Source organism: Microcaecilia unicolor, chromosome 2, assembly GCF_901765095.1.
Source record: "Microcaecilia unicolor chromosome 2, aMicUni1.1, whole genome shotgun sequence".
Classification (NCBI taxonomy): Eukaryota; Metazoa; Chordata; class Amphibia; order Gymnophiona; family Siphonopidae; genus Microcaecilia; species Microcaecilia unicolor.
Window position 1 is genome coordinate 315,829,364 of NC_044032.1, and position 24,877 is coordinate 315,854,240.

The following is a 24,877-nucleotide window of genomic DNA, read 5'->3' on the forward strand; positions in this document are numbered from 1 at the left end:
TTGAAAAAATGGTCCACTAGTGCCCATATTCACTCTATTATGGATGCAGAGGGAAACAGCTGTACAATTAGAGGGCATTAAGCTGGTCTTTTCCAATTTTTATAAGACTCTATATCAGGCAGAGGAGGATCCGAATCCACAGGAGTCCCAGGATTATCTTGAGCAAGCAATGCTAACTAAATTATCTCGAGCAGAAGGCGAGGCGATGTCAGCCCCAATTACATTGGATGAGGTGGCATGGGCTATAGGAGATCTGCCCAATGGCAAAGCCCCAGGACCAGATGGGTTTACAAACAAATTTTATAAATGCTATAATAAGCTACTCGTGCCATTGCTGGTTCATGCTTTTAATGAGATTGAGTTTCAGGCTGAGCTGCCTTATGCTTGGAGGCTGGCACATATTGTGGTCTTGCTAAAACCAGGGAAAGACACGCAGCAGTGCAGCTCTTATCGCCCGATCTCGCTTTTGGGGTCAGACTATAAGATATTTACCAAAATCCTGGCCAAGAGGCTGCAGAAGCTAATGCCGAAATTGGTACATGCAGACCAAGCGGGCTTCATTACGGGAAGACAAACATTTGATAATATCAGAAGGGCACTCCACTTGATCCGTGAAGCAGATAGCACCCAGCGGCCCACGCTGCTTCTTCCTCTGGATGCAAAAAAGGCATTCGATCAGGTGGGCTGGGCTTTTATGTTTTCAGTGTTGGAGCATATGGGCTTCACGGGCCGATCTGTCTCGTGGCTTAAACTTCTGTATGCCCAGCCGCTACCTGTCTTGCGGACCAATGGGACTAGCTCGGACCCGATATCATTGGGGCGAGGGACACGTCAGGGATGTGCGCTATCACCGTTACTATTTGCATTGACAATGGAACCGTTGGCCCAATCTATACGTCGGCACCCACACATACATGGTCTTACCCTGGGAATGTCCACTCATAAGATTATGTTATTTGCTGACGATGTTCTTCTTACACTAACCCCCAAGAGTGCCTCAGGTAGTGCAGGATTTACAGCAGTATGGGCAGCTCTCGGGGTTTCGGGTGAATATGAGCAAGTCAGAGGTTTTGGGCCTTGGGTTAGCGAAAGAGGAGGAGGCCTCTCTACGCCAACAGTTCCCTATCAAGTGGACCACCCGATCCATCCGATATTTAGGTATCCATCTCACGCCCAAGCTGTCTGATATATATCAGGCTAATTTCCCCTCCAAAATTCGAGAACATTTTCTAGAGCTAGACAAGTGGGAGAGGTTAGAGCTGTCATGGTTGGGAAGGGTGGCTGCCATAAAAACGATGATACTGCCAAAACTCCTGTATTTGTTTTTAGCATTACCATTGCCAATGCCTGCACGGTTTTTCCAACAGCTTAACCGAAAGGTTTTTGCTTGCATATGGCAACACAAGCCACCACGGGTTCGGGCAGCTATTATGTGTCAATCCAAGAAACAAGGGGGCATAGGAGTTCCGAATTTCATTCTCTACCATCAAGCGGCGCAATTATGTGTGCTTCAAATAGAGCAGTACTGGTTGGGGACGACAAATTTGCACTCCATACTTTGGATGCCCAAAGACCGACTTCAGGCACATATTAGACGGGCCCCACTGGCGGTACATTACCCTCTACAGACCTGGTTTGCTATCAGGCGGTCTTTCCCCAATAGAACATACTATCAGCAGATGACGATGAAGACAGCACCAGGTTGTCCCTTGGGGTCGGAAGATCCTATCTACAGATTCTGGGAGTGGAGGGGCCTTGGCACATTAGGTCAACTATGGGAAGAGGGACAGATGGTACCATTTGTTGATCTTCAAGAGCAGTATGGCCTACCACCACATCATTTGTTGCATTAGAGACTACATATATAGGCGCACCAGGGAAGAGCTATACCATGAGGAGACGACTCTAGAAAAGGTGATGCGGGCAGGAAGCCATAGAGGGTGTGTATCTCGTATATACGAGGCAGTGCTCACTGACAGGGAGCCTATTTTGTGCTATATAAAGCGCTGGGAAAGGGACCTTAAGATAAATCTGGAATACACACAATGGGAGAAAGCTCTAGAACATATGTTGCGGGTTTCTATTTCCAGCTCTATGATTGAAAATAGCTATAAAGTATGTATCAATGGTACTAGATGCCTAAGAGACTAGTGAAGATGTATGGTCAGGGATCTGACCAGTGTTGGAGGGGTTGTGCAGAGGTGGGAGATATGCTTCATATTTGGCGGACATACCCGAGGATACAGGTTTACTGGTCAGAATTGCTTGATTTGCTTACTCAGGTGACGGGGGTGCGGTATCTGGCTAGGGCGGAGGTGTGCCTGTTGAATGTCCACCCTGCGGGAGTCCGGCTGCCGGAGCACCGGTTAACGTCAGTGTGGCTGGTGGCGGGCAAAATTGCATTGGCATCAGCGTGGAGGAGCCCTGTAGCACCGCCAGTGATAAAAGTTATTCATAAAATGGACTATCTCTATCAAATGTCGAAAATGACAGCCATTCGTTCTGGACATATTATAAAATTTAATAGTCAATGGGACACATATAGATCGTGGAGATCTCATGGAGGAATTGATCTGGACGCCCCCAAGCTGATCGTTCCTCAGCTGTGACTGTTATACTCAAGAACACATGAACACCGACAGTCAGTTGCATTTTGTGTCTAGTTATCAGGGAAGGGCAGGGTGGGAAAATCTGTTAAATTTTAAAATACGCAATAATTGTATACTATACATTGGCTGCTTGAATTTAAAACTTTAATAAAAATATTTGGAAAAAAAAAGGTATTTTATTTTTCTCTGTTTTGATTTATTTCTATTTATTACCTTTACAAGTGGACTGACATGGCTAACACACAACTTTACTTAAGGGAAATTTGTTTACTGTAGAAGTCATGCTTAGTTGCGCGAATGGCATGGCAATACTTTCTACAGGAGCTTATCTTTCAAGATGGCATACATATGGACAGAGCATGGGAAGGGGGCACGTTTTCGTGCATTCCTTATAGAATACTAGTGAAAAAGGCCCGTTTCTGAAGAAATGAAATGGGCGCTAGCAAGGTTTTCCTCGGAGTGTGTATGTTTGAGAGAGTGTGTGTGAGATTGACTATGTGAGAGAGAGTGAATGTGCGAGTGTATGTGTGTGAGAGAGAGAGAGTGAGACTGGGTGCGAGTGTGTCCGTGAGAGAGAGAGAATGTGTGTGTGAGAATCAGAGTGTATGCCAGGGGCCCCTCCCTGCTCCGTTCCAGGGTCCCCCTCCATCCCTCCCTACGAGTTCCAGGGTCATCCCCCCTCACTCCCTCCGAGTTCCACGGTAATCTCCCCCTCCAAGTTCCAGGGTCCCTTCCAGTTTCAGGGTCCCCCCCACCCTCCCTCAGAGTTTCAGGGTCCCCACCCTCCCAGTTCCATGGTCACCTTCCCTCCCTCCCTCCCAGTTCCACAGTCCCCCTCTCAGTTCAAGGGTCACTCCCTCTCCCTCCCAGTTCCACGGTCCTGTCCCCTACCTTCCTCACTCCCTCTGAGGTGCTTGGTGTGTGTGTGTGGGGGGGGGGGGGGTTGCTATTTGCTGTCAACCTAAGGAGACACTGCTTCTGGCGTCCAGCAGCTAAGTCCTGTCATGACCCACAGGCAGCTGGAGGTCCCTCATACTGTTTCAGTGACACACATTGACAGGCAACGGCGGGGCTGACGCAGCCACGGGCACCTTGGATAAACTTTGTATTGTTGACAAATGATGTGAAAATAGAGTTTAAAATTGGTGTTGCTACCAGGTGGAATAATTTTTAAAGCTGTTTTAGTGATATTTAATTTAGATTTCATGATATTCATATGTACAGATGGGTAGCTTTCAAATACATTAAAAAGGTGTGCAGTAAGAAACCAAAAACAAAAACCTTTTGTCCTTTACCTGTTAAGGCACAGTTTATCCAGTAGAAACAGCTTTAGACGTGTTTCAGATGTAAGAAGAAAAAAAAACGACAATGTGGATCAGCAGCTCCTAGGTGTGCTTGGTTTTGAGTGTATGGGAATGACGGCTGTGTTGGGGAGTGGAAACAGATTAAACAATGGGCTTCCTTGCTTACAGTGTAGTTGATTGGGTCACTTCCACTTGTGTGTAGTAATCGTCCTACTGCATGGCCAGAGTCGGAGAGGAGAGGGATTGCGGCGGAACAGTGAGCGAGCGGCTGCAGGAGGGTGGGTGAGGGGGACTGTGGGCAGAGGGACGGGGTGCAGCAGCGATTTTGTTTGGTTTTGAGTGTATGGGAATGACGACTGCGTTGGGGAGACACCAATGGGCTTCCTTGATTCGTTGAGTGTCTGTGCTCCGCCCTAACATCATCACGTTGACGTGAGGGCGGGGCAGACACTCATGGGATCTACACAACTACAAATTTAGAATGTTGAAATGTTGGAGGCTTTATTAGAACGTTGGGGTTGTGAATTATGTCTGGATGGGGCATGGCTGAGGGCGGGTCTATGAGTGAGAGTGAGTGCTGCTGACAGCCTAGCCTACCAACAGTACAGGGCTTCAGTGTTTCCTTGCCACAGAGTGAGCTTCAGAATGTTGGCGGTGAGAATTATTTATACAGATTATAAAGTATGTGTATATCTTCAACATTGAGGAACCTGAAGTTACACAAGATCTACAGTTGACATAAGTGCCCGTGCCTAAAAGTAGGTACCTACATTACTTTATGAAACTGGTTCCTATCAGGTGCCCTATTAAAAGAACTGCCCTTCACATGCCCAGAACTTTAATGCTTGTGCACAGAATCTGCCAGAGGATCAGCCAGCATAGGCCCAAGGAGGAACAAAGTGAAGATTTATTTATTATCTCATTTGTACCCCACAGTTTCCCAACAGTGTCAGGCTCAATGTGGCTTACAATGCACCACAGAGGCAGATGCCAATGCAGTAAAATGAAGCTAATACAGCAGAAAACCTACAAGAGATAATGGGGAAGAGTAGGAATGGAAGGAAGGTGAAGGGAAACTTTGAGGGAAGGGGGATGTGTCCAAATGTCTCTAGATCGATGCGCTTCCAGCAATGGAGACACAGGAAGAGGCCGTGAGATAAGCACTTCTGAATAACATGGTCTTCAGAGATTTCCTGAAAGTTAGATGATCTGTGATGGGTTTTATGGTCCTTGGCAAAGAATTCCAAAGCTGAGTGCTAATGAAAGAGAAGGAGGTAGCATACATGGACTTGTACTTGATGCCGTTGCAGTTTGGATAATGAAGGGTAAGATATGAACTGGAGAGTCGGAACGTATTCCGAAGCAGTAGGATGATGAGATCTATCATATAGTCAGGTACTTCACCATATAGGATTTGGTGAACTAGAGAGCAGAGTTTAAAGGTGATACGATCTTTAACAGGAAGCCAATGTAGTTTCTTTCGGAGGGGTGTGGCACTCTCAAACTTGGACTTTCCACAAACCAATCTGGCCGCTGTATTTTGGGCCGTCTGCAGTTTCTTAATTAGTTGCTGTTTACATCCAGCATACACTCCGTTACAGTAATCCAGATGGCATAGTACGACAGACTGTATGAGGTTGCGAAAGACCTCTCGAGGGAAAAATGGTTTATTCTTTTTAGTTTCCACAGCGAGAAGAACACCTTCTTTGTGGTGGCGTTAACATGTTGTTTGAGTGAAAGTGAGCGGTCAAGGGTGACTCCTAAAATTTTGATGCCATCTAGTATGGGAAGGTGTCAGCTGGGGGTAATTAATGTGGGAGGTCTGCACTTGTTGTGCTGAGATGATAATAGTAAGCAGTGTGTTTTGTCAGCATTCAGCTTGAGTTTGAAAGAAGATGCCCAAACGTACATCGTATTTAAGCAGTGTTTAACTTCTTTAAAGATCTCGGACAAGTCATTTTTGAAGGGAATATAAATAGTAACATCATCAGCATAAATATGTGGGTTAAGTCCTAAGTTACTTAAGGTCTTGGCCAGTGGAATCATCATAATATTGAAGAGAGTTGACGATAGCGGAGAGCCTTGAGGGACTCCACAAGTTGCTTTCCACAACTGTGATAAATCTGAGCTGGCAATTACTTGGTAAGTTCTGGAAGAGAGAAAGCCCTTGATCCAGTTATGAACATGTCCGCAGATTCCTAGGCTGTCAAGAAGATTCAGCAGTATGGAGTGATCAACCATGTCAAAAGCACTTGACATATCGAACTGTAATAACAGTAGACTTTTGCAGTGAGCTATTTCCTGCTGAAAGCTGTTAAGTAAAGTGATTAGCACGGTTTTGGTGCTGTGAAAGGAACGAAACCCAGACTGAGATTTGTGAAAAACAGAAAACTTGTCAAGATAGACTGTAAGTTGTTTCGTCACCATGCTCTCCATCAGTTTTACAAAAAGTGGTATTGAAGCAATAGGGCGATAGTTGGTAAGGTCACCACTTTTTTTCTTTGAGTACTTTGGAATTGGCGTAAGTAAAATGTACTGCGGGTGTTGGCTCCCGAGCTGAGATGTCTCATTCTGGCGTGCAGCAGAATTGAATTGAATAAAATGGTGTGGTGGTTCCTCCTGATGAAGTGAGCGAAATGCGGTCCTGCATTGGGGAACCGGCATTCGTATAAGGAACAGCTGATGAGAAATCCAGGAGTGACTAACCCATTCCTTCACCGTGTACCTGTGGAGGATTTAAAGACTTTATATCACACTATATGGTGGATTGCTTCACAGACTATCATAAATCGATTTGTTTGTGATATCTTCAGAGTCAAAATATATAAAGTACCCGAGTGGAAAGCCGGGACGAGAAATCCAAGAGGAAACTACTAGGAATTTGAAACCTTGGGAGAATGTAATAACTAAGTGTAACATCATTGTTTGTATATCTTAGTAAGATAACTTGGAGTGATTTTAGTCAGGTACTACGAGTGAATGGGGAATGAGTGAGTGAGTATTATTGTTTTTAATAGGGTAAGTGCTCAGGGTAAAAGCACATAGTTTTTCAATAAAGATATTTGCTATTAAAACAAGCTGGAGTGTTTGTGCTATCAGTAAGTAAAATGTTGCCATGTGTTACAGGGAACAGACCGCGCTCAAGCATAAAGTTGAGGCAGGTAGTAAGGTCTGCAAGAAAGCATGAAGGTGCTGATTTGAGAAAGTAATTAGGGCAAGGGTGTAGCCGACAGTACTTCTTGGAAAATTTGTGAAACCCCTGGGTGACAGCCTCCAAGGTGAGTGGGGCAAAGGTAGACAAGAAACGGTCTGCAGGATGTTCACCAGGGATAGGTGTGAGACATTGGAGAAAGGAATCAATGTCAGCAGTGGTCTGTGGGATTGTGTTCTGCAAATTAGTAATTTTGTTCCTGAAAGTATGTTGCAAGATCGTCAGCAGGTGGAATATCTGTGCAAGTGGTGGTCAGTGAATTAGAATCTGTTAATTTATTGACAAAGTAAAATAGTTTCCTTAAGTCTCTAAAGTTTGGACCTATTTTGGTTTTGTAGTACTGCCGTTTAGACAGTCGTATTGAATATTTATACTTTCGCTGCACTCGTTTCCACGTGTGAAGAGTATGCTCATTTTTATTTTTTCTCCAGGACCGTTCAAGCACGTCGAGTAAGTATTTTAAGTGTTTGAAGTTCTTCATTATACCAAGGCGTCAAGTTCTGTCGGTGTGTTACGCGAGTGTGTACAGGAGCTAAAACATCTAAGACGGTTCTGCACCTAGCATCCCAGTCGAAGTGGAAGGAGTTAGAATCCGTACTAGCTGTCCAATGAGTGTCATAAACCATTTTCCAGAAGTCCCTAGGGTCAATCTTATCTCTAAAACTGTAAGGTATACGTTCTGGTGAGCATTGGGGACCCTTTTTTCGCCATAAAAGGGTTATGTTTAAGTCCCATGAGAGGAGGAAATCAGTGCAATCTCCCGCACACTGGCCGATGTGGTATCTTCTAGGTGGAGGTTGATGTCACCTACAATAATAATGTTAGGACTAGTTAAACATACGTTGGAGATGAAGTCAGTAAAGATAGTTTGCAATTGATTCCAATTACCAGGAGGTCTATAAAATAGAACACAATTTAAATGGCCATGCAACGATTTGTTGGTGATTCTCAAGGAGGCAATTTCAAGATAGTAACATAGTAAATGACGGCAGAAAAAGACCTGCATGGTCCATCCAGTCTGCCGAACAAGATAAACTCATATGTGCTACTTTTTGTGTATTTGTACCTGTCCTTTTCAGGGCACAGACCGTGTAAGTCTGCCCAGCACTATCCCCGCCTCCCAACCACCAGCCCCGCCTCCCACCACCAACTCTGGCACAGACCATATAAGTCTGCCCAGCACTATCCCCGCCTCCCGCCACCGGCTCTGCCACCCACTCTCGGCTAAGCTCCTTAGGATCCATTCCTTCTGAACAGGATTCCTTTATGTTTACCACGCGTGTTTGAATTCCGTTACCGTTTTCATATCCACCACCTCCCGCGGGAGGGCATTCCAAGTATCCACCACTCTCTCCGTGAAAAAATACTTCATGACAGTTTCCTTGAGTCTGCCCCCCTTCAACCTCATTTCATGTCCTCTAGTTCTACCACCTTTTTTTTTTTTGTTACATTTGTACCCCGCGCTTTCCCACTCATGGCAGGCTCAATGCGGCTTACAGGTACTTATTTGTACCTGGGGCAATGGAGGGTTAAGTGACTTGCCCAGAGTGGGAATCGAACTCAGTTCCCCAGTTCCCCAGGACCAAAGTCCACCACCCTAACCACTAGGCCACTCATCCACTCGACTCCCGTCTCCGGAACAGCTGCGTTTGAAGATTAATACCTTTCAAATATTTGAAGGTCTGAATCATATCACCCCTGTTTCTCCTTTCCTCCAGGGTACACATGTTCAGGTCAGCAAGCCTCTCCTCATACATCTTGTAACACAAATCCCATACCATTTTTGTAGCTTTTCTTTGCAGTGCTTCAACACAGGAGTGGAGAGCCTGGTTTTTTTTGCACTCTTAGTGGTGAAAGTGAAGCAAAGTGAGCAGGTGATGGCAGCATAACACAGAATAATTGATTTAAAAGAAGTTTCTTACACAGTGGGACCTGCATTGCAGATGGACCTGGATGGAAAAACAGGACAGGCCCCAAAAAATGGATAAGGGGCAAAGAGAAAAAAGGACAAATCAGGTCTTACCTGATCATTTTCTCTCCATTAGTCCTTCCCACTATTCCAGAACCTGTGGGATAGATGTGTCCATCAACCAGCAGGTGGACATAGAGAACCAAAAACTGAACTTAAACATATCTCTCTTGGCATCCAGTCCAGCTTCTCAGTATTTACGTATACAAGCAGTAAAGATAAACTCATAATAAACACAACCACCTTAAACATCTTGCTAACCTAACACTACATATATGGACTTCTCATCTCTGAATGCTTGAAGAGAAGAGATATGCAGGAAGAACCATGCAAAGTGACTGACGCTATTTGACCCATTACGTCATACAGATTAGACATCTCAAACATCGGGTGGGCCTTTGGAATAGTAGGAAAGAAAATTATCAGATAAGACCCAATTTCTCCTTCCATTACGTAGCTATGTTTCTGCAGTTGGGTAGGTGAAGAAAAAGGTAGCCTCTGGTTTCTGGGCTTGCATTTCTCGGGGATAGTTCAATCATATCTAGCATATACTTCCTGACATTTTTCATGAGTCTGCTCCCCTTCAACCTCATTTCATGTCCCCTAGTTCTACCACCTTCCCATCTCCGAACAGGTTCGTTTGCAGATGGGCGTCTAAATGGCAGATGACGTTTAATGTGAGCAAGTGGAAAGTGATGCATGTGGGAAAGAGGAACCAGAATTATAGCTATGTCATGCAAGGTTCCACGTTAGGAGTCACAGACCAAGAAAGGGATCTAGGTGTCGTCATTGATGATACGTTGAAACCTTCTGCTCAGTGTGCTGCTGCGGCTAAGAAAGCAAATAGAATGTTAGGTATTATTAGGAAAGGAATAGAAAACAAAAATGAGGATGTTATAATGCCTTTGTATCGCTCCATGGTGCGACCGCACCTCGAATATAGTGTTCAATTCTGGTCGCTGCATCTCAAAAAAGATATGGTAAAATTATGTATCATACCTGATAATTTTCTTTCCATTAATCATAGCAGATCAATCCATAGACTGGTGGGTTGTGTCCATCTACCAGCAAGTGGAGATAGAGAGCAATCTTTTGCCTCCCTATGTGTGGTCACGTGCTGCCGGAAGCTCCTCAGTATGTCGATATCAAAGCTCCATCCGCAGGACTCAGCACTTAAAGAATTACACCCACAAAGGGACACTCTGCCTAGCTCACCACCGCCGAAGCGGGGGAGGGGAATCCGTCCAGCTCATCCCCCCGAAGCGGGGGAGGGACACCACACCCGCCGATGCGGGGGGATCTGGCTTATCCCGCTACCGCAACCGCGGGAGGCACTGGCTTACCCAAACACTGCCAAAGCGGGAGGGATACAAAGCTACCCTACTGCCGCATGAAGCGGGAGGGAGCGCCGGCATAATTTAGATATCAATCCAGCCACCGCCGAAACGGGGGGAGAGGAAGCAGCAGCTCACTAACACAAAATCGTTTCAACTCAAAGAAAATCCAATTGGAAGAACTTGAACACGAAGTCCTCCTGACAGGAACTGAAGATTAACTTGAACCTGAAATATAACCAGAACAAAAACAATACAGATGTCTGGGCGGGGCTATGGAATGATCTGCTATGATTAATGGAAAGAAAATTATCAGGTAGGATACATAATTTTACCTTCCATTTCATCAAGCAGATCAATCCATAGACTGGTGGGATGTACCGAAGCAGTACTCACCCAGGGCGGGACATGGAAATCCATGAACGCAACACTGAAGCTCAAAACTGGGCCTCATCCCGAGCAGCCACATCCAAGCGGTTATGTCGTGAGAAGGTATGAGCCGACGCCCACGTTGCCGCTCTACAAATCTCTTACAAGGTGACGGATCTGGACTCTGCCATCGATGCCGCCTGTGCTCTAGTGGAGTGCGCCTTCAGCTGAATAGGCGGAAGCTTCCCTGCAGCCACATAAGCTGCCGCAATCGTTTCCTTGACCCAACGTACCACAGTAGGCTTAGATGTCTGCAGACCCTTACGAGGGCCTGCGAACAGCACGAACAGGTGATCCGACTTTTGGAAGTCATTGGTCACTTCCAAGTATCTGATGATGACTCGTCTCACATCCAGACGTTTGAGAGCAGGGTACTCCTCTGGGTAATCTTCCCTATGAAAGGAGGGTAGACAAAGCTGCTGATTCACATGGAAGCGAGAAACAATTTTGGGCAGAAAGGAAGGCACTGGGCGAATCGACACTCCTGCCTCAGTGAACCGCAGGAACGGCTCTCGACACGAGAGTGCCTGGAGCTCGGAAACTCTTCTGGCTGAAGTGATAGCCACCAAAAAGACCGCTTTCAACGTCAGGTCCTTCAGCGATGCCCTCGACAAGGGCTCAAAGGGCGGCTTCTGCAAGGCCCGTAGCACCAGATTGAGATTCCACGTAGGCATTATCAAGTGCAGAGGAGGGCGCAGGTGGTTAACTCCTTTGAGGAAGCGCACCATGTCTGGCTGCGAAGCCAGGGAAGCACCCTTCAAACGGCTCCTGAAGCAAGCTAGAGCCGCCACCTGGACTTTCAGCGAACTGAGCGACAGGCCTTTCTCCAGACCTTCTTGCAGGAATGCCAACACTGAAGATAGTGGAGCAGTGAAGGGTGATAGAGAGCCTGCCTAGCACCACGATGCAAAGGTACGCCAAACTCTGGCGTAAGTAGTAGAAGTAGAGCACTTCCTCACTCTCAGCATAGTGGCGATGACCTTGTCTGAGAAGCCCTTCTTCCTCAGCCGCTTCCACTCAAGAGCCAGGCCGTAAGACCAAAGGGGGAGGGATCCTCCATCACCACGGGACCCTGATGCAAGAGGCCCCGCTCCGCTGGCAGTCTCAGGGGGCCGTCCACTGAAAGCCTGATTAAGTCCACATACCAGGGACATCTGGGCCAATCCGGACCCACCAGGATCACCCGGCACGGATGCTTTGCTACCCGGCCTAGAACTCTGCCCATCATGGGCCAGGGCGGGAACACGTAGAGAAGCTCCTGTCAGCCACTGCTGGAGAAGAGCATCGACTCCCAGAGATCGAGGGTCCCTTCCTCTGCTGAAAAAGCGTGGTACCTGGCAATTGGCCGAGGACACCATCAGATCCAGGCTCGGCTGGCCCCAGCGCATCTTGATGTCCAAGAACGCCCGAGCAGACAGCTGCCACTCTCCGGGATCCAAAGTATGGCGACTATGAAAGTCCGCCTTGACATTCATGACTCCCGCAATGTGGGCCGCTGACAGCTGTTGCAGATTCACTTCCGCCCACAGGCATAGCTTCATGGCCTCCTTGGCTAGAGGGACGCTTCTGGTACCTCCCTGGCGATTGACATAGGCCACAGCCGTGGTATTGTCCGACAGAACCCGTACTGGCCTCAGCCCCAGGAGAAACTCTAGAAGCGCCAACCGAATGGCTAGGAGTTCCAGGAGGTTGATAGACCACTTCGCCTGTGCAGGGGACCAGAGCCCCTACGCTGTCCTTCCCAGGCAGTGGGCTCCCCAGCCCGTCAAACAGGCGTCCGTCGTGACGACAACCCACTCTGGGGTCGTGAGAGACCACCAACTCAGCGCCTTGTGCACCGCTGGCTCCAAGGGAAGGCGTACAGCGTAATCCTCCGAAACTGGAGTCCACCGCCGCAGAAGACAGTGCTGTAGTGGTCTCATATGGGCCCTGGCCCAGGGCACTACCTCCATCGTGGCCGTCATGGAGACACATAGTCTCAAGCCCGAAGAGTCGAGGATGCTAGGAACTGGTCCACCTGGGCCCGAAGCTTGACGCTCCGGTTGTCTGGCAGGAACACTCTGCCCACTTGGGTGTTGAATCGAACTCCCAGATACTCCAGGGACTGAGTCGGGCGCAGCTGACTTTTCTCCCAGTTGATGATCCATCCCAGGGAGCTCAGAAGAGCAATAACCCTGTCCGTAGCTCTCCCACACTCTGCATAAGAGGGGGCTCGGATCAGCCAGTCGTCCAGATAGGGATGGACTTGCACTCCTTCCTTGCAGAGGAAAGCCGCGATGACCACCATTACTTTGGAGAAGGTCCGCGGAGCAGTAGCCAACCCGAACGGGAGGGCTCTGAACTGGAAGTGTCGACCCAGGACTGCAAAGCGCAGGAAGCGCTGGTGAGGCGGCCAGATGGGAATATGCAAGTAAGCTTCCTTGATGTCCAAGGATGCCAGGAATTCTCCTTTTTTCACCGCAGTTATTACGGAGCGGAGAGTCTCCATCCGGAAGTGCCGTACTTTCAAGGCCCAATTGACTCCCTTGAGGTTGAGAATAGGCTGAACAGAACCTCCTTCTTTGGCACCACAAAGTAAATGGAGTAACGTCCCTTGCTAAGTTGATCTACTGGCACTGGGACCACCGCGCCCAGGCGGATCAGGTTGTCTAAAGTCTGCTGCACTGCCACTGCTTTGAGTGGAGACTTGCAGGGAGAGTTTACGAACCTGTCTCTCAAGGGCCAGCAGAACTCCAACTTGTAGCCGTCTCTGATGACTTCCAGAACCCAAGCGTCTGAAGTTACCCTGGTCCACTCTCCCAGAAATGAGGATAGCCTTCCTCCTATCTGCTCTGGGCCATGGACCAGGGCCCCGTCATTGGGTACGAGACCCTGGGGAAGGGCCGGAGGACGAACCTCCAGGACAGCGGTCCCTGCGAAAGGAATGCTGCATGGGGGAGAAGTTCCGCTTGAAGGAAGAGGAGGTCGACTTGCCCGGGTGATACCGGCAGGCTTCCTGAAATCGGCCCTTGGAGGAACCAGGGCGAGCACTGCCGGCCCATGCCCTGACCTCCAGCAACCTCTTGCCCTTAGACGTGCCGAGCTCCGTCACGATCTTGTCCAGCTCGTCCCCAAGAGCAGCTTGCCTTTAAAAGGCAACTTGGCTAGGCGAGATTTTGAGGCATGGTCAGCCGACCAGTGCTTAAGCCATAGCCACCGCCGAGCTGAGACTGTCTGAACCATACCTTTTAGCTGAAGCTCTCAAGACGTCGAACAGCAAGTCTGCTAAGTAGGCCAAGCCCGACTCCAGGGCAAAACGGTCAGGCATGCCCTGGCCACATAGGAGCCGCAAACTGAGGCTTGCAAACTCAGGGTGGCCACCTCAAAGGCTGACTTTAAGGCCACCTCCAATCTCCTGTCCTGAGCGTCCTTCCGGGCAGTGCCACCTTCCACCGGCAGAGCCGTCCTCTTAGTCACCGCAGTGATTAAAGAGTCCACTGTAGGCCAGAGAAAGGCCTCCCGTTCACCCTCAGGCAGAGGTACAGACAGAACATGGCCCTGGCTACTTTAAGGCTCGCTTCTGGGGAAATCCCATTGAGCCGAAATTAAAGTCTGCATGGCTTCATGAACGTGGAAGGTTCTAGGCGGGCGCTTAGTTCCCAGCATAATGGCACAGTCAGCTGAGGCAGCGAGAGGGCCTTCCTCCGGAGAGGAAATTTTCAAAATGCTCATAGCCTGCACTAACAGGTTGGGCAAATCCTCTGAGCGAAAAAGCCACGCTGCAGAGGGGTCATCCACTCCATCCGAGCGAGGATCAGTCTCCTCCATAGAATCCGCTAAGGACCTCTGGGAGACCTCAGACATGCTGCCCTCATCCACATCAGAGGAGACAGAGTCCCCTAGGGCCTGGAGATCCACCCGAGGGCGTTTGATCATAGAAGCCTCATCACCCTTATCAGACAGGGGAGCAGGGGGCAGTGTTTTTGCATAAGAAAAGCTGATGCAGCAGCAAAATGAACTCAGGGGAGAAATCCCCCAGTCTGTGCACTTCTGCAGCCTGGGCCACGGCCCTAGAGGCACTCTCAACCTGCGCTCCCAAGAGCGGGGGAGAGGCGCGCTGCGCATCCAAAATGGGGTCCGTCGCGACACTACCGTGAAGGAGCCACGCGGGAAGAATGGCACTTTAATTTTGCCGACTTTTTACCGTCGCCCAAGTCAAGGGCGACCATACTATTACGTCTCCCACCTCGAGGGCGCCCAAGAAGAAGCGTCCGAGCTGCGTGGCCGGCCACAACTGGGAAGGCGGCCAGCGGGGGATGGGCGCCTAAGGCGGGAAAAACCACCGCACCGGAGGAAAACCCGGGGAACTCTCCCGACCGAAAAGGCACCCAAAAAAGGCGACTGCCTTCGGACCCCCCTCTTCCCCGCTAGACGCGCGTACGTGTTCTGGGGAGCGTCTTTTCGCGCCCTTGCCATCCGACGCCATTAGCCACGTGGAGACCGTTCGGGGAACCCCCTGCCCGCTAGTAAAAAGGTAAAATTACCTGCTTCTTGCTCCGAGCTGCAACGATTTGGAGTCCCAGTGAGCAGCTGCAAACAAAAGACGTTTTTCTCTCAAAGATGTCTATTTTTCTGTTTTGTTTTTTTTTTAAACGGAGCCAGCGGGAGGGGGGAGAAAAGGAGGGACCTGGCACCACCAGGTTTACACTTGCTCAACCCCAGGTACTCAACAAAACCTAAACAATTAGGCTTGGAGACCTAGCCAGAGCTGCTGCTGTGTGATGGACACAACCCACCAGTCTATGAATTGATCTGCTTGATGAAATGGAAAGTGGAATTAGAAAAGGTGCAGAGAAGGGCGACGAAAATGATAAAGGAGATAGGACGACTTCCCTATGAGGAAAGGCTAAAGCGGCTAGGGCTCTTCAGCTTGGAGAAAAGGCGGCTGAGGGGGAGATATGATAGAGGTCTATAAAATAATGAGTGGAGTTGAACAGGTAGATGTGAAGCGTCTGGTCACGCTTTCCAAAAATACTAGGACTAGGGGCCATGCGATGAAGCTACAATGTAGAAAATTTAAAACGAATCGGAGAAAATTTTTCTTCACTCAACGTGTAATTAAAACTCTGGAATTCGTTGCCAGAGAAGGTGGTAAAGGCGGTTAGCTTAGTGGAGTTTAAAAAAGCTTCCTAAAGGAAAAGTCCATAGACCGTTATAAATGGACGGGAAAAATCCACTATTTCTGGGATAAGCAGTATAAAATGTTTTGTACATTTTTGGGATCTTGCCAGGTATCTGTGACCTGGATTGGCCACTGTTGGAAACAGGATGCTGGGCTCGATGGACCTTTGGTCTTTCCCAGTATGGCAATACTTATGTACTTATGACATAGTAACATAGTAGATGACGGCAGAAAAAGACCTGCACAGTCCATCCAGTCTGCCCAACAGACAAACTCATATGTGCTAGTTTTTGTGTATATCTTACCTTGATTTGTTAACTGTCATTTTCAGGGCACAGACCGTACAAGTCTGCCCAGCACTATCCCCGCCTCCCAACCACCAGCCCCGCCTCCCACCACCGGCTCTGGCACAGACCGTATAAGTCTGCCCAGCACTATCCCCGCCTCCCACCACCGGCTCTGGCACAGACCGTATAAGTCTGGCCAGCACTATCCCCACCTCCCAACCACCAGCTCTGCCACCCAATCTCGGCTAAGCTCCTGAGGATCCATTTCTTCTGAACAGGATTCCTTTATGTTTATACCACGCATACCGAATATTATTACATACCGAATAATACTTTGTAGATGATGGTGCATGCTTTGAAGATTAATCTTGCCCTGATTGACAACAAGTGTAGTATTTCGAACAGCGGAGTGGCTCTTTCGAATTTCGACTTCTTAAAGATTAGTTTTGTTGCCATGTTTTGGACGGTTTGTAGTGATTTAAGTGTGTTTTCCTTACACCCTATGTATACTGTATTATAATAGTCTAATTGTGATAGTATCAACGATTGTACTAATCCGGAATGACTGTCTTGGAAAATAGTCTCTGATCATTCTCAATTTCCATAGTGTTCTGAACCATTTTGCTGTTACTGCTGATATTTGATTGTCCAGTGGCAGATGTAGGTCAAGGATAATTCCCAGTATTTTTAGCTGTATTTCGATTTGTACGTTTGACTGTTGATTGTGATGGTTTGGTGTGATGCGGGGTTGTGTGGACTTGATAGAACCAGGAATTTTGTTTGAATGTTGCTGCCCAGTTTTCCATGAGGTCGAGACCTGTTTTGGCTTTGTCCAGTATTTCTGTGCCACTGCTTTTGAATGGCATGCAAATAGTGACATCACCTGCGTATATGTATGGGCTGAAACCCATTAGTTCCAGTTTTTTTTCCCCCCGAGTGGAGCCATCATTACATTGAACAGTATAGGAGATATTGGGGAGCCCTGTGGTACCCCACACTCAGAGGTCCAGAAGGCTGATAACTGGTTGGCCATCTTTACCATGTAAGATCTGGTCCTTAAGAAGAAATTGAACCATGAAGCCACTAACTATCCTGCTGATTCCCATGTGATCAAGCAGAGTAATTTGTGTTGCGTGATCTACTAGGTCAAACGCACTTGACATATTGAATTGTAGTAATAGTATATTCTAATCTTGGCTCATTAAGCTCCTGAACTTCGTTATCAGGGTTGTTATGTCCGTTTTACTGTGTTGTGGTCTGAACCCTGATTGGGATTTATAAGGATTGAGAATTTTGTCATGTATTCCATTAGTTCCAGCCAGTCCTTATGGCTTTCTTCCTTATGCCTTTGTTTAGATCTGTTTTATTTTTGGCCCATGTTCTTTCAAGTTCCTGCATAGTTATTTTATGGTTAGTAGTTTGTCATTGAACCCAGGGTCTTGGTTGGTTTTTGTTTTAAGTGGTGTTATATTGTTCAGGATATTTTTGCTTGTTTCATCCCATTTTCTCATGAAGTGGATGTCATATCGTGTTAGGTTGCTGTTTTCATTCCTGATGTTTCCCAGAAGGTGTGATTTTCCATCTTCCCTCTGTATGTGTGTGCTGGTTTTGGTGTTCTGTTATTTCTGTTCTCTTTCCATTTTTTTTTTTTAATTTGCATGAGGTCTTTATTGACAGGTAATACAATATCCAACAGAACAATACGAAATAAACCTTACATTACATTTCAGGGCATCTTGACACAAGTCATGTCCCTTACATTTCGCTTTTCCCGTTGCTAACAGTTTGGGATAGGTATATTTCACATGTGTATCACCATACCTGTTCAAACATATAACCTCCAAACTCCAAATTATTATAATATTCTTGAATTTTAATTGAACTTAACCTATTCCCTTATCCCACCCGCTTCCCATACCTCCCTCTCTTTCCATTTTAATGTGAAATTTAGCTTGTTCTGGTCTGACCAGATCACCTCCTCCCACGTGGTCTTCTAGTGTGTAATCGTTGATTGTTAAGAACCTGTAAGCTAGTATGTCCAGGAGGTGGCCTTTTGTGTGGGATGAGGTCCCTTGTGCTGTTGTGAAATTCCATTGGGCTTGGAAATTCATTAGTGCTCTGGTGTTGGTGTCATTCTATTTATCTAGGTGCAGGTTGATATCGCTTATTAATAGGACATTTTGTTGGTGTGTGCAGGTATTTGATACGAAGTCCATGAAGTCTTCTTGGGCATTTAACCAGCTGCCTGGGGGGTCAATAGAACAATATAATACATAGTTGACCTGCTAATGTTGTGCCCGTGATTTTGCATGCCAATATTTCTATTGCTGAGGATGTGTTTAGCAACTGGCTATACGGTGAAATTGGTTTTGTACATTATTGCTATTACACCTCCCTTCTTTTTGGTTCTGTTGACGTGTACTGTTTTATATCCAGTAGTGCTGGGTCATCTTCGAGATGTAGCCATGTTTCTGTTATTAGCAATAATCATAGTTGCTCTGTTTCTAGCCAATCTCTCAGCAGTGCTGTCTTGTTAACTGCATTTATATATCCTATGGGTATTGGGGTGTATTTATTGTAGTTATGTTTGATGCATTTGTTTGTATTTGTTTGTGTGGTCTGTCTGTTTTATGGTTGTGGTCCTGTGGTTTGTTATTCTGACTGTTTTTTATTATTTGTTGTTGGTTTTGTTTCTATTTTGTTGTGGTGGTCATATTCTGGCTCTTCCAGTTGGTGGTGTTATCGTCGTTTGTTAGTGATGCGTATAGATATTTTGTTCCATTCATTGAGCGATGTGACTGGTGTCCATATTGTTGCAATGAAGTAAAATAAACATGTCCTTAGGTTGGCCATTTTGTGGGAGTTTATGTTACACACAAACTGCTGTACGTGTATTATATCTATCTATCTATCTATCTATCTATCTATCTATCTATCTCAACATGCTTCACAACTCCATTGAAAGTGGACCCCTCATTGTTTATTGAAAACATAACAATACAACAGGTTATGTAGAACTGGCCCTAAAACCAGATATATTTTCAGAATAAAACAAAACTAACCCATTATAATCACTACCTCCTATCCTTTATCCCCAGTTCCTAGACCAGGAAGGTGGATGCCTGACCACTTTTCTACAACAAAAGGGTTCAGGCCTCTTCGTCTAAGGGTACCTTCTCCAGGTTTTAGCACTACTTCTAGAGCTTCAGCTTCAGTAAAGGACAGGGCACATCAACTTTGAATGGTTTCACAAGGAAAGGAGAATTACATGAAAAGGTTTTTTCACCTTGTTGAATTTCTTGATTTCACCTTTCCCTTTCCTTCATGCGCAGAACATTCCGGTCTTCAAGGCCCATGTTGCTTGCCAATTGGCTGAATTAGCTGTTGCACGTCAAACATTACTATTTTTTTCATGTGCGCCCTTCCCAAAAACATGCACCTGCCGCCCCTCCTCCCCCACTAGGCCCTGACCCTGTCCCGGACAAAATGATGGGGGGAGGGGGGGGAGCGAGTCTCCATCCAAGCCACCGGCGGGCCCCACTGAACACACAAGGCCTCGCTGTGCTCTCCTCTCACACGGAGGCCTCGTCGCACTTTCCTCTCAACTACCGATGAACAGTGGTGCAAAGCGCAGGCTCAGTGGCTGCGCTGACCTCGCCCTCCTCCTGCGGCTCCTCCTCAACACTCTCCCAATACTTCTGCTCAGCTCCAGGGCTGCTACCACTCATGGGTGGCCACCTGGGCTGGGGACTTGGGGTCTGCAGCAACGCTTGGCTCTCACAGCTCCACTCATCTTCCTCCAACGCTCGGTTCTCCTGGCTCCATTCTCTTTCCTCCAGTGGCCATATGTGCTGGCAGTCACGTGCCTCCAGCAAGGCAGTTCGCTGGCTGTACAAGGGCAGCTGTGCTTAAGCCTGCTTGTCCTCGGAGAAAGAGGCTGTACAGGCCCTTGCTGGCTGGAAGAGGGAGGAGACAAGCAGGTTTCTGACCGGTAATTGTGACCTGGATTGGTCACTAATGAAAACAGGATATTGGGCTAGATGGACCATTGGTTCATTCATGTCAGCATCACTTTTTTTGTCCTTCTGCTAAAGTTAACCCCTTCAGCATGCAATAGCTAATTGGGCTAATGGCAGCTTTCCCACTCACTGCCATCCCCACCGTTCTGCTGCTTCTCTGGTGTCACGATTGTGGTCGTGAACCCTCTCAGACTCACCTTATTTCCGGCGGTCAGCTTCTGAGCTGCCTTCTGTCTGTTCTTCCTCAGTTAGTTCTGTCTCTGTGTGCTGGCTGCTTCCAGCATGGCTCTGATTACTCCACTATACTGTACCTGTGTGTGTTAAGCCTCTCTGTGCTTCAGTATGCTTTCTGCCTGTGTCTTGGTTTGTGTTCCTCTTTCCCTCTGGTGGCCAGAACCGGTGGCTACCATTGACTTTCCAGACTTTCTTTCTGGTCCGGTCCAGATATTCCAGCCCTCCAGACTTGGTTTGAAGTTTGGCAGCTAGCCTCACCCGTAGCTGCCTCATAATTCCTGCAGCTAAGTTTCAGCTGCTGATGGATTTATTACCACCTGGAACCTTCTGAGTTTGCCTTTGCATCGTTTAAGGTCCCTGGTTTTTTGGTGCTTTGTTGCACTTCTGCCTAGTCTGGTTTCTGTTTAGTTCCTTGTCTGTTTCTAGTTATTTGTGTGTAGTTTAGCTTAGGTCTATTTGCTTACTTCACTAATCTTGTTTCTGGTCTGTATTCCTTGTCTAGGTTCTGTTTGTCTGTGTCTCTTGCTTAGTGGCTGCTCTGCAGCTTTCAGTCCTGTCTCTTGTCTGTCAGTATTTACATAAGTACATCTACTATAATAAAGCTTACCTCCAACGTTCTGAGGCTGCCTGGTGGCTTCCGGTGGTGGTGTCCCTCATGGAGTAGATATCCGGTGGTGGTGTCAATCATGTAGATAATCGTGACGTCAGCGAGAGGGGAGGAGCCGCGATGTTTCCCTACTCCTCCCCCTGCCCAAGAATCCGAACAGTGCACCAGGAGGCAGGCGAGAAGGTCTACCGGGCCCAGTACGCCAAGCGGCCGAGGTTCCTACGAGAAATGCGGGCACAGCATCGCAAATGACTCGCTGCGACTGGACATCATGGTGCAGGTAGGCGCGCGTGCTGCAGTACATGGGGGCGGACAGCAGGGCTCGGATACCGGTGACCGCTTGCTAGCGCCCGTTTCATTGCTTTCTGAAACGGGCCTTTTTTACTAGTAAGTACATAAGTAATGCCACACTGGGAAAAGACCAAGGGTCCATCAAGCCCAGCATCCTGTCCACAACAGCGGCCAATCCAGGCCAAGGGCACCTGGCAAGCTTCCCAAACGTACAAACATTCTATACATGTTATTCCTGGAATTGTGGATTTTTCCCAAGTCCATTTAGTACTTGTCCTTTAGGAAACCGTCTAACCCCTTTTTAAACTCTGCCAAGCTAACCACCTTCACCACGTTCTCCGGCAACGAATTCCAGAGTTTAATTACGCGTTGGGTGAAGAAACATTTTCTCCGATTTGTTTTAAATTTACTACACTGTAGTTTCATCACATGCCCCCTAGTTCTAGTATTTTTGGAAACCGTGAACAGACGCTTCACATCCACCTGTTCCACTCCACTCATTATTTTATACACCTCTATCATGTCTCCCCTCAGCCGTCTCTTCTCCAAGCTGAAAAGCCCTAGCCTCCTTAGTCTTTCTTCATAGGGAAGTCGTCCCATCCCCGCTATCATTTTAGTCGCCCTTCGCTGCACCTTTTCCAATTCCACTATATCTTTCTTGAGATGCGGCGACCAGAATTGAACACAATACTCAAGGTGCGGTCGCACCATGGAGCGATACAACGGTATTATAACATCCTCACACCTGTTTTCCATACCTTTCCTAATAATACCCAACATTCTATTCGCTTTCCGAGCCGCAGCAGCACACTGAGCAGAAGGTTTCAGTGTATTATCGACGACGACACCCAGATCCCTTTCTTGGTCCGTAACGCCTAACGTGGAACCTTGCATGACGTAGCTATAATTCGGGTTCTTTTTTCCCACATGCATCACCTTGCACTTGCTCACATTAAACGTCATCTGCCATCTAGCCGCCCAGTCTCCCAGTCTCGCAAGGTATTTGTACCCTGTTTTAGTGGCTGCTCTGCAGCTTTCAGTCCTGTCTCCTTGTCTGTCAGTATTTGTACCCTGTTTTAGTGGCTGCTCTGCAGCTTTCAGTCTTGTCTCTTGTCTGTCAGTATTTGTACCCTGTTTCAGTGGCTGCATGGCAGCTTTCAGTTCCTGTCCTTTAGCTTGTCCATTTCCTGCTTTGTGTAGTATTGTCTGTCTGTGAGTCCTAGCCTAGTTTCCTGGCTTGCTGCCTATGTATATTCCTTTCCCCTCTGACCCTCAGTCCCTGTTAAGCCTAGTTGGTATCCAGTGCCTGCCCTGTCCAGTAAGTCCTGCCGGCCGCCTGCACCCAGGGGCTCAACTCCTGGGGAAGGGCGGTCAAGCGCAGGTGAAGTCTAGCTGTTCCTGTCAGAATTCTGCCTTGTCTCTGGTGTGGGGTGGTTTTGCCTACCACTGCTGCTCCACGGCAGTGGCCCAAGGGCTCACGAACCTAGTTTCTGCCTTGAAAGCCTGACATCTGGACCCTTATTCCCTCCCATCCCTGCAGCCTGACTCACATTCATTAATACAGACTGCTGTTATTTCATTCTCCCATGAGGGTGTAGCAGGCCTGCTTTATGGGGGAGGGTGGATCTGCTTATTTTTAACTGTCATAGAGTTTTCCCTCTTTTGCAGCACAAGATGGAGTGAACCCTTAAAGAGGCAACACCAGAATTAACTCTTTAGTGTCCAATGTTCCCGTAATAAGCCATATGGGAACAGATTGATAGGAACATTAGACACTAAAGGATTAACAGCTGAGGGGGTGGGGCTGAACTTGGTTAAACCTTGTTGTCAATCTGTCCACTCCAAAGGGTAAGAGAGAACACATAAGGGTGCAAGTCAAGCTATGAGAGGTAGATGAGAGAGCTGGAGGGCAGGTTGGGTCTTTTGATGTACTTTACAGTACTTAGAAAATATTTAAAATTCCATATCTGGAGTTGTGCCAGGGTGCCCTGGTAGTTTGCCTGCATTTGCACTCAACTGGATTTATTGTTTTTTTGTGAGAATGTTTTGTGAATCCTTTCCTACTTTTTTTAATGGATATCCTTTCCTATTTAATGGATTTCCTTTCCAATTTTATGTTTTATTGTAAGCCGCATTAACCCGCTCACTGGACTTTGCGGTATAATATCAAATCTTGAATAAACTGAAAAAAAAATTTTTTTCTTCAACTATTACTCAAAGACATAATTCTGGTACATAATTTTGGCAAACAACATACATAATTTTAAAATACTGAAATGTGCACAGAATTTTTTTTTTAGCACAATTTCTCTAGTAGTGCTGTCAGCCAGGATTTCTAGCTGCCCACAGGCTGTGTGAAGCTGCACAAAATGTTAGGTTGCACATTTAAAAGTAATGATCTGTAATTAAACTACATCCAGAATAACAGCCTATAATCAAAATAATTTTTTTATTCTCTAATTTGAAGGCTGTGTTCATGATGCAGTACATCAAATAAATTGAATCTTGAGTATGCTTTCAGAGCAGTTCATCAGTGGCATATATACCTCACACATAAGCAACAGAAAGAACATATTCTTACATTAGTCCAACCTAAAAATGTGTGCCACACATTTTATAGTATCTTCACAATATAAAATATGTATTTATTTTATTGCATTTGTATCCCACATTTTCCCACCTATTTGCAGGCTCAATGTGGCTTACAGAGTATTGTTATGACAAAGTCATTCCATACTGCAGCAGTGACCATATTTGGGGGGGGGGGGGGTAGGACACAGCCCATGCCCTACCACTACAGTCCTAGCAGCTGAATTCAACTTACCTTCAAAGCACACAGGAACAAATGTGTTTCTAAACATCTAGCGTACATCAATCACATTAAAATTCCATGCTTATCAAAACCCAGAGCATGAAGTCCCTCCTCACCCCAATATCCCACAAACACACACAGAGTTCCACTTACCCATTGTATGCTATCCTGTGCAGTTACTTCCCCTTTCAACTTGGAAAAAATGGGCCCATTCTTGCAAGGGCCAACAGAAGGAAAAACAGAAAAAAAAAGTTATTGAATTTCAGAAAGCATTTATTTATTTTTATTTTGAGAAGTCTTTATTGAATCCTTGAAACCACATCAAAGGTACAAATTGAACAATATGTGCGCACAGAATAAAAATACAATCAGCAAGAGAATACAAAACAAAAGACAGCAAAAACGTAAAACAAACTGTGGCCTCAGCAAAGAATAAAAGAACACAAAACCATAACTTCTAACAAAACATTCTTTCTACACAGAAACTAAACACAAAAACTAAAAGTGGGGAACTCAGCTTCTGTACCAGCACCATCCTTTCAGTAAGTAGAAGAGGGATTTCAGCTTAATAATGGTTTTCCTAGAGTGCTTGAAATCCACTTACGAAAAA

General features: G+C 46.8%; 1 protein-coding gene across 1 annotated transcript in view; it reads right to left on the reverse strand.

Annotated features, from left to right (window-relative positions):
- Window positions 1-24,877, reverse strand: part of FKTN (fukutin) — a 317,697-nt gene that overhangs the window by 190,304 nt on the left and 102,516 nt on the right. Inside the window, exon 4 of the mRNA XM_030194323.1 lies at window positions 24,421-24,480. Coding sequence (XP_030050183.1) covers window positions 24,421-24,480 — 60 coding nt within the window. The remainder of the gene's footprint in view (window positions 1-24,420; window positions 24,481-24,877) is intronic.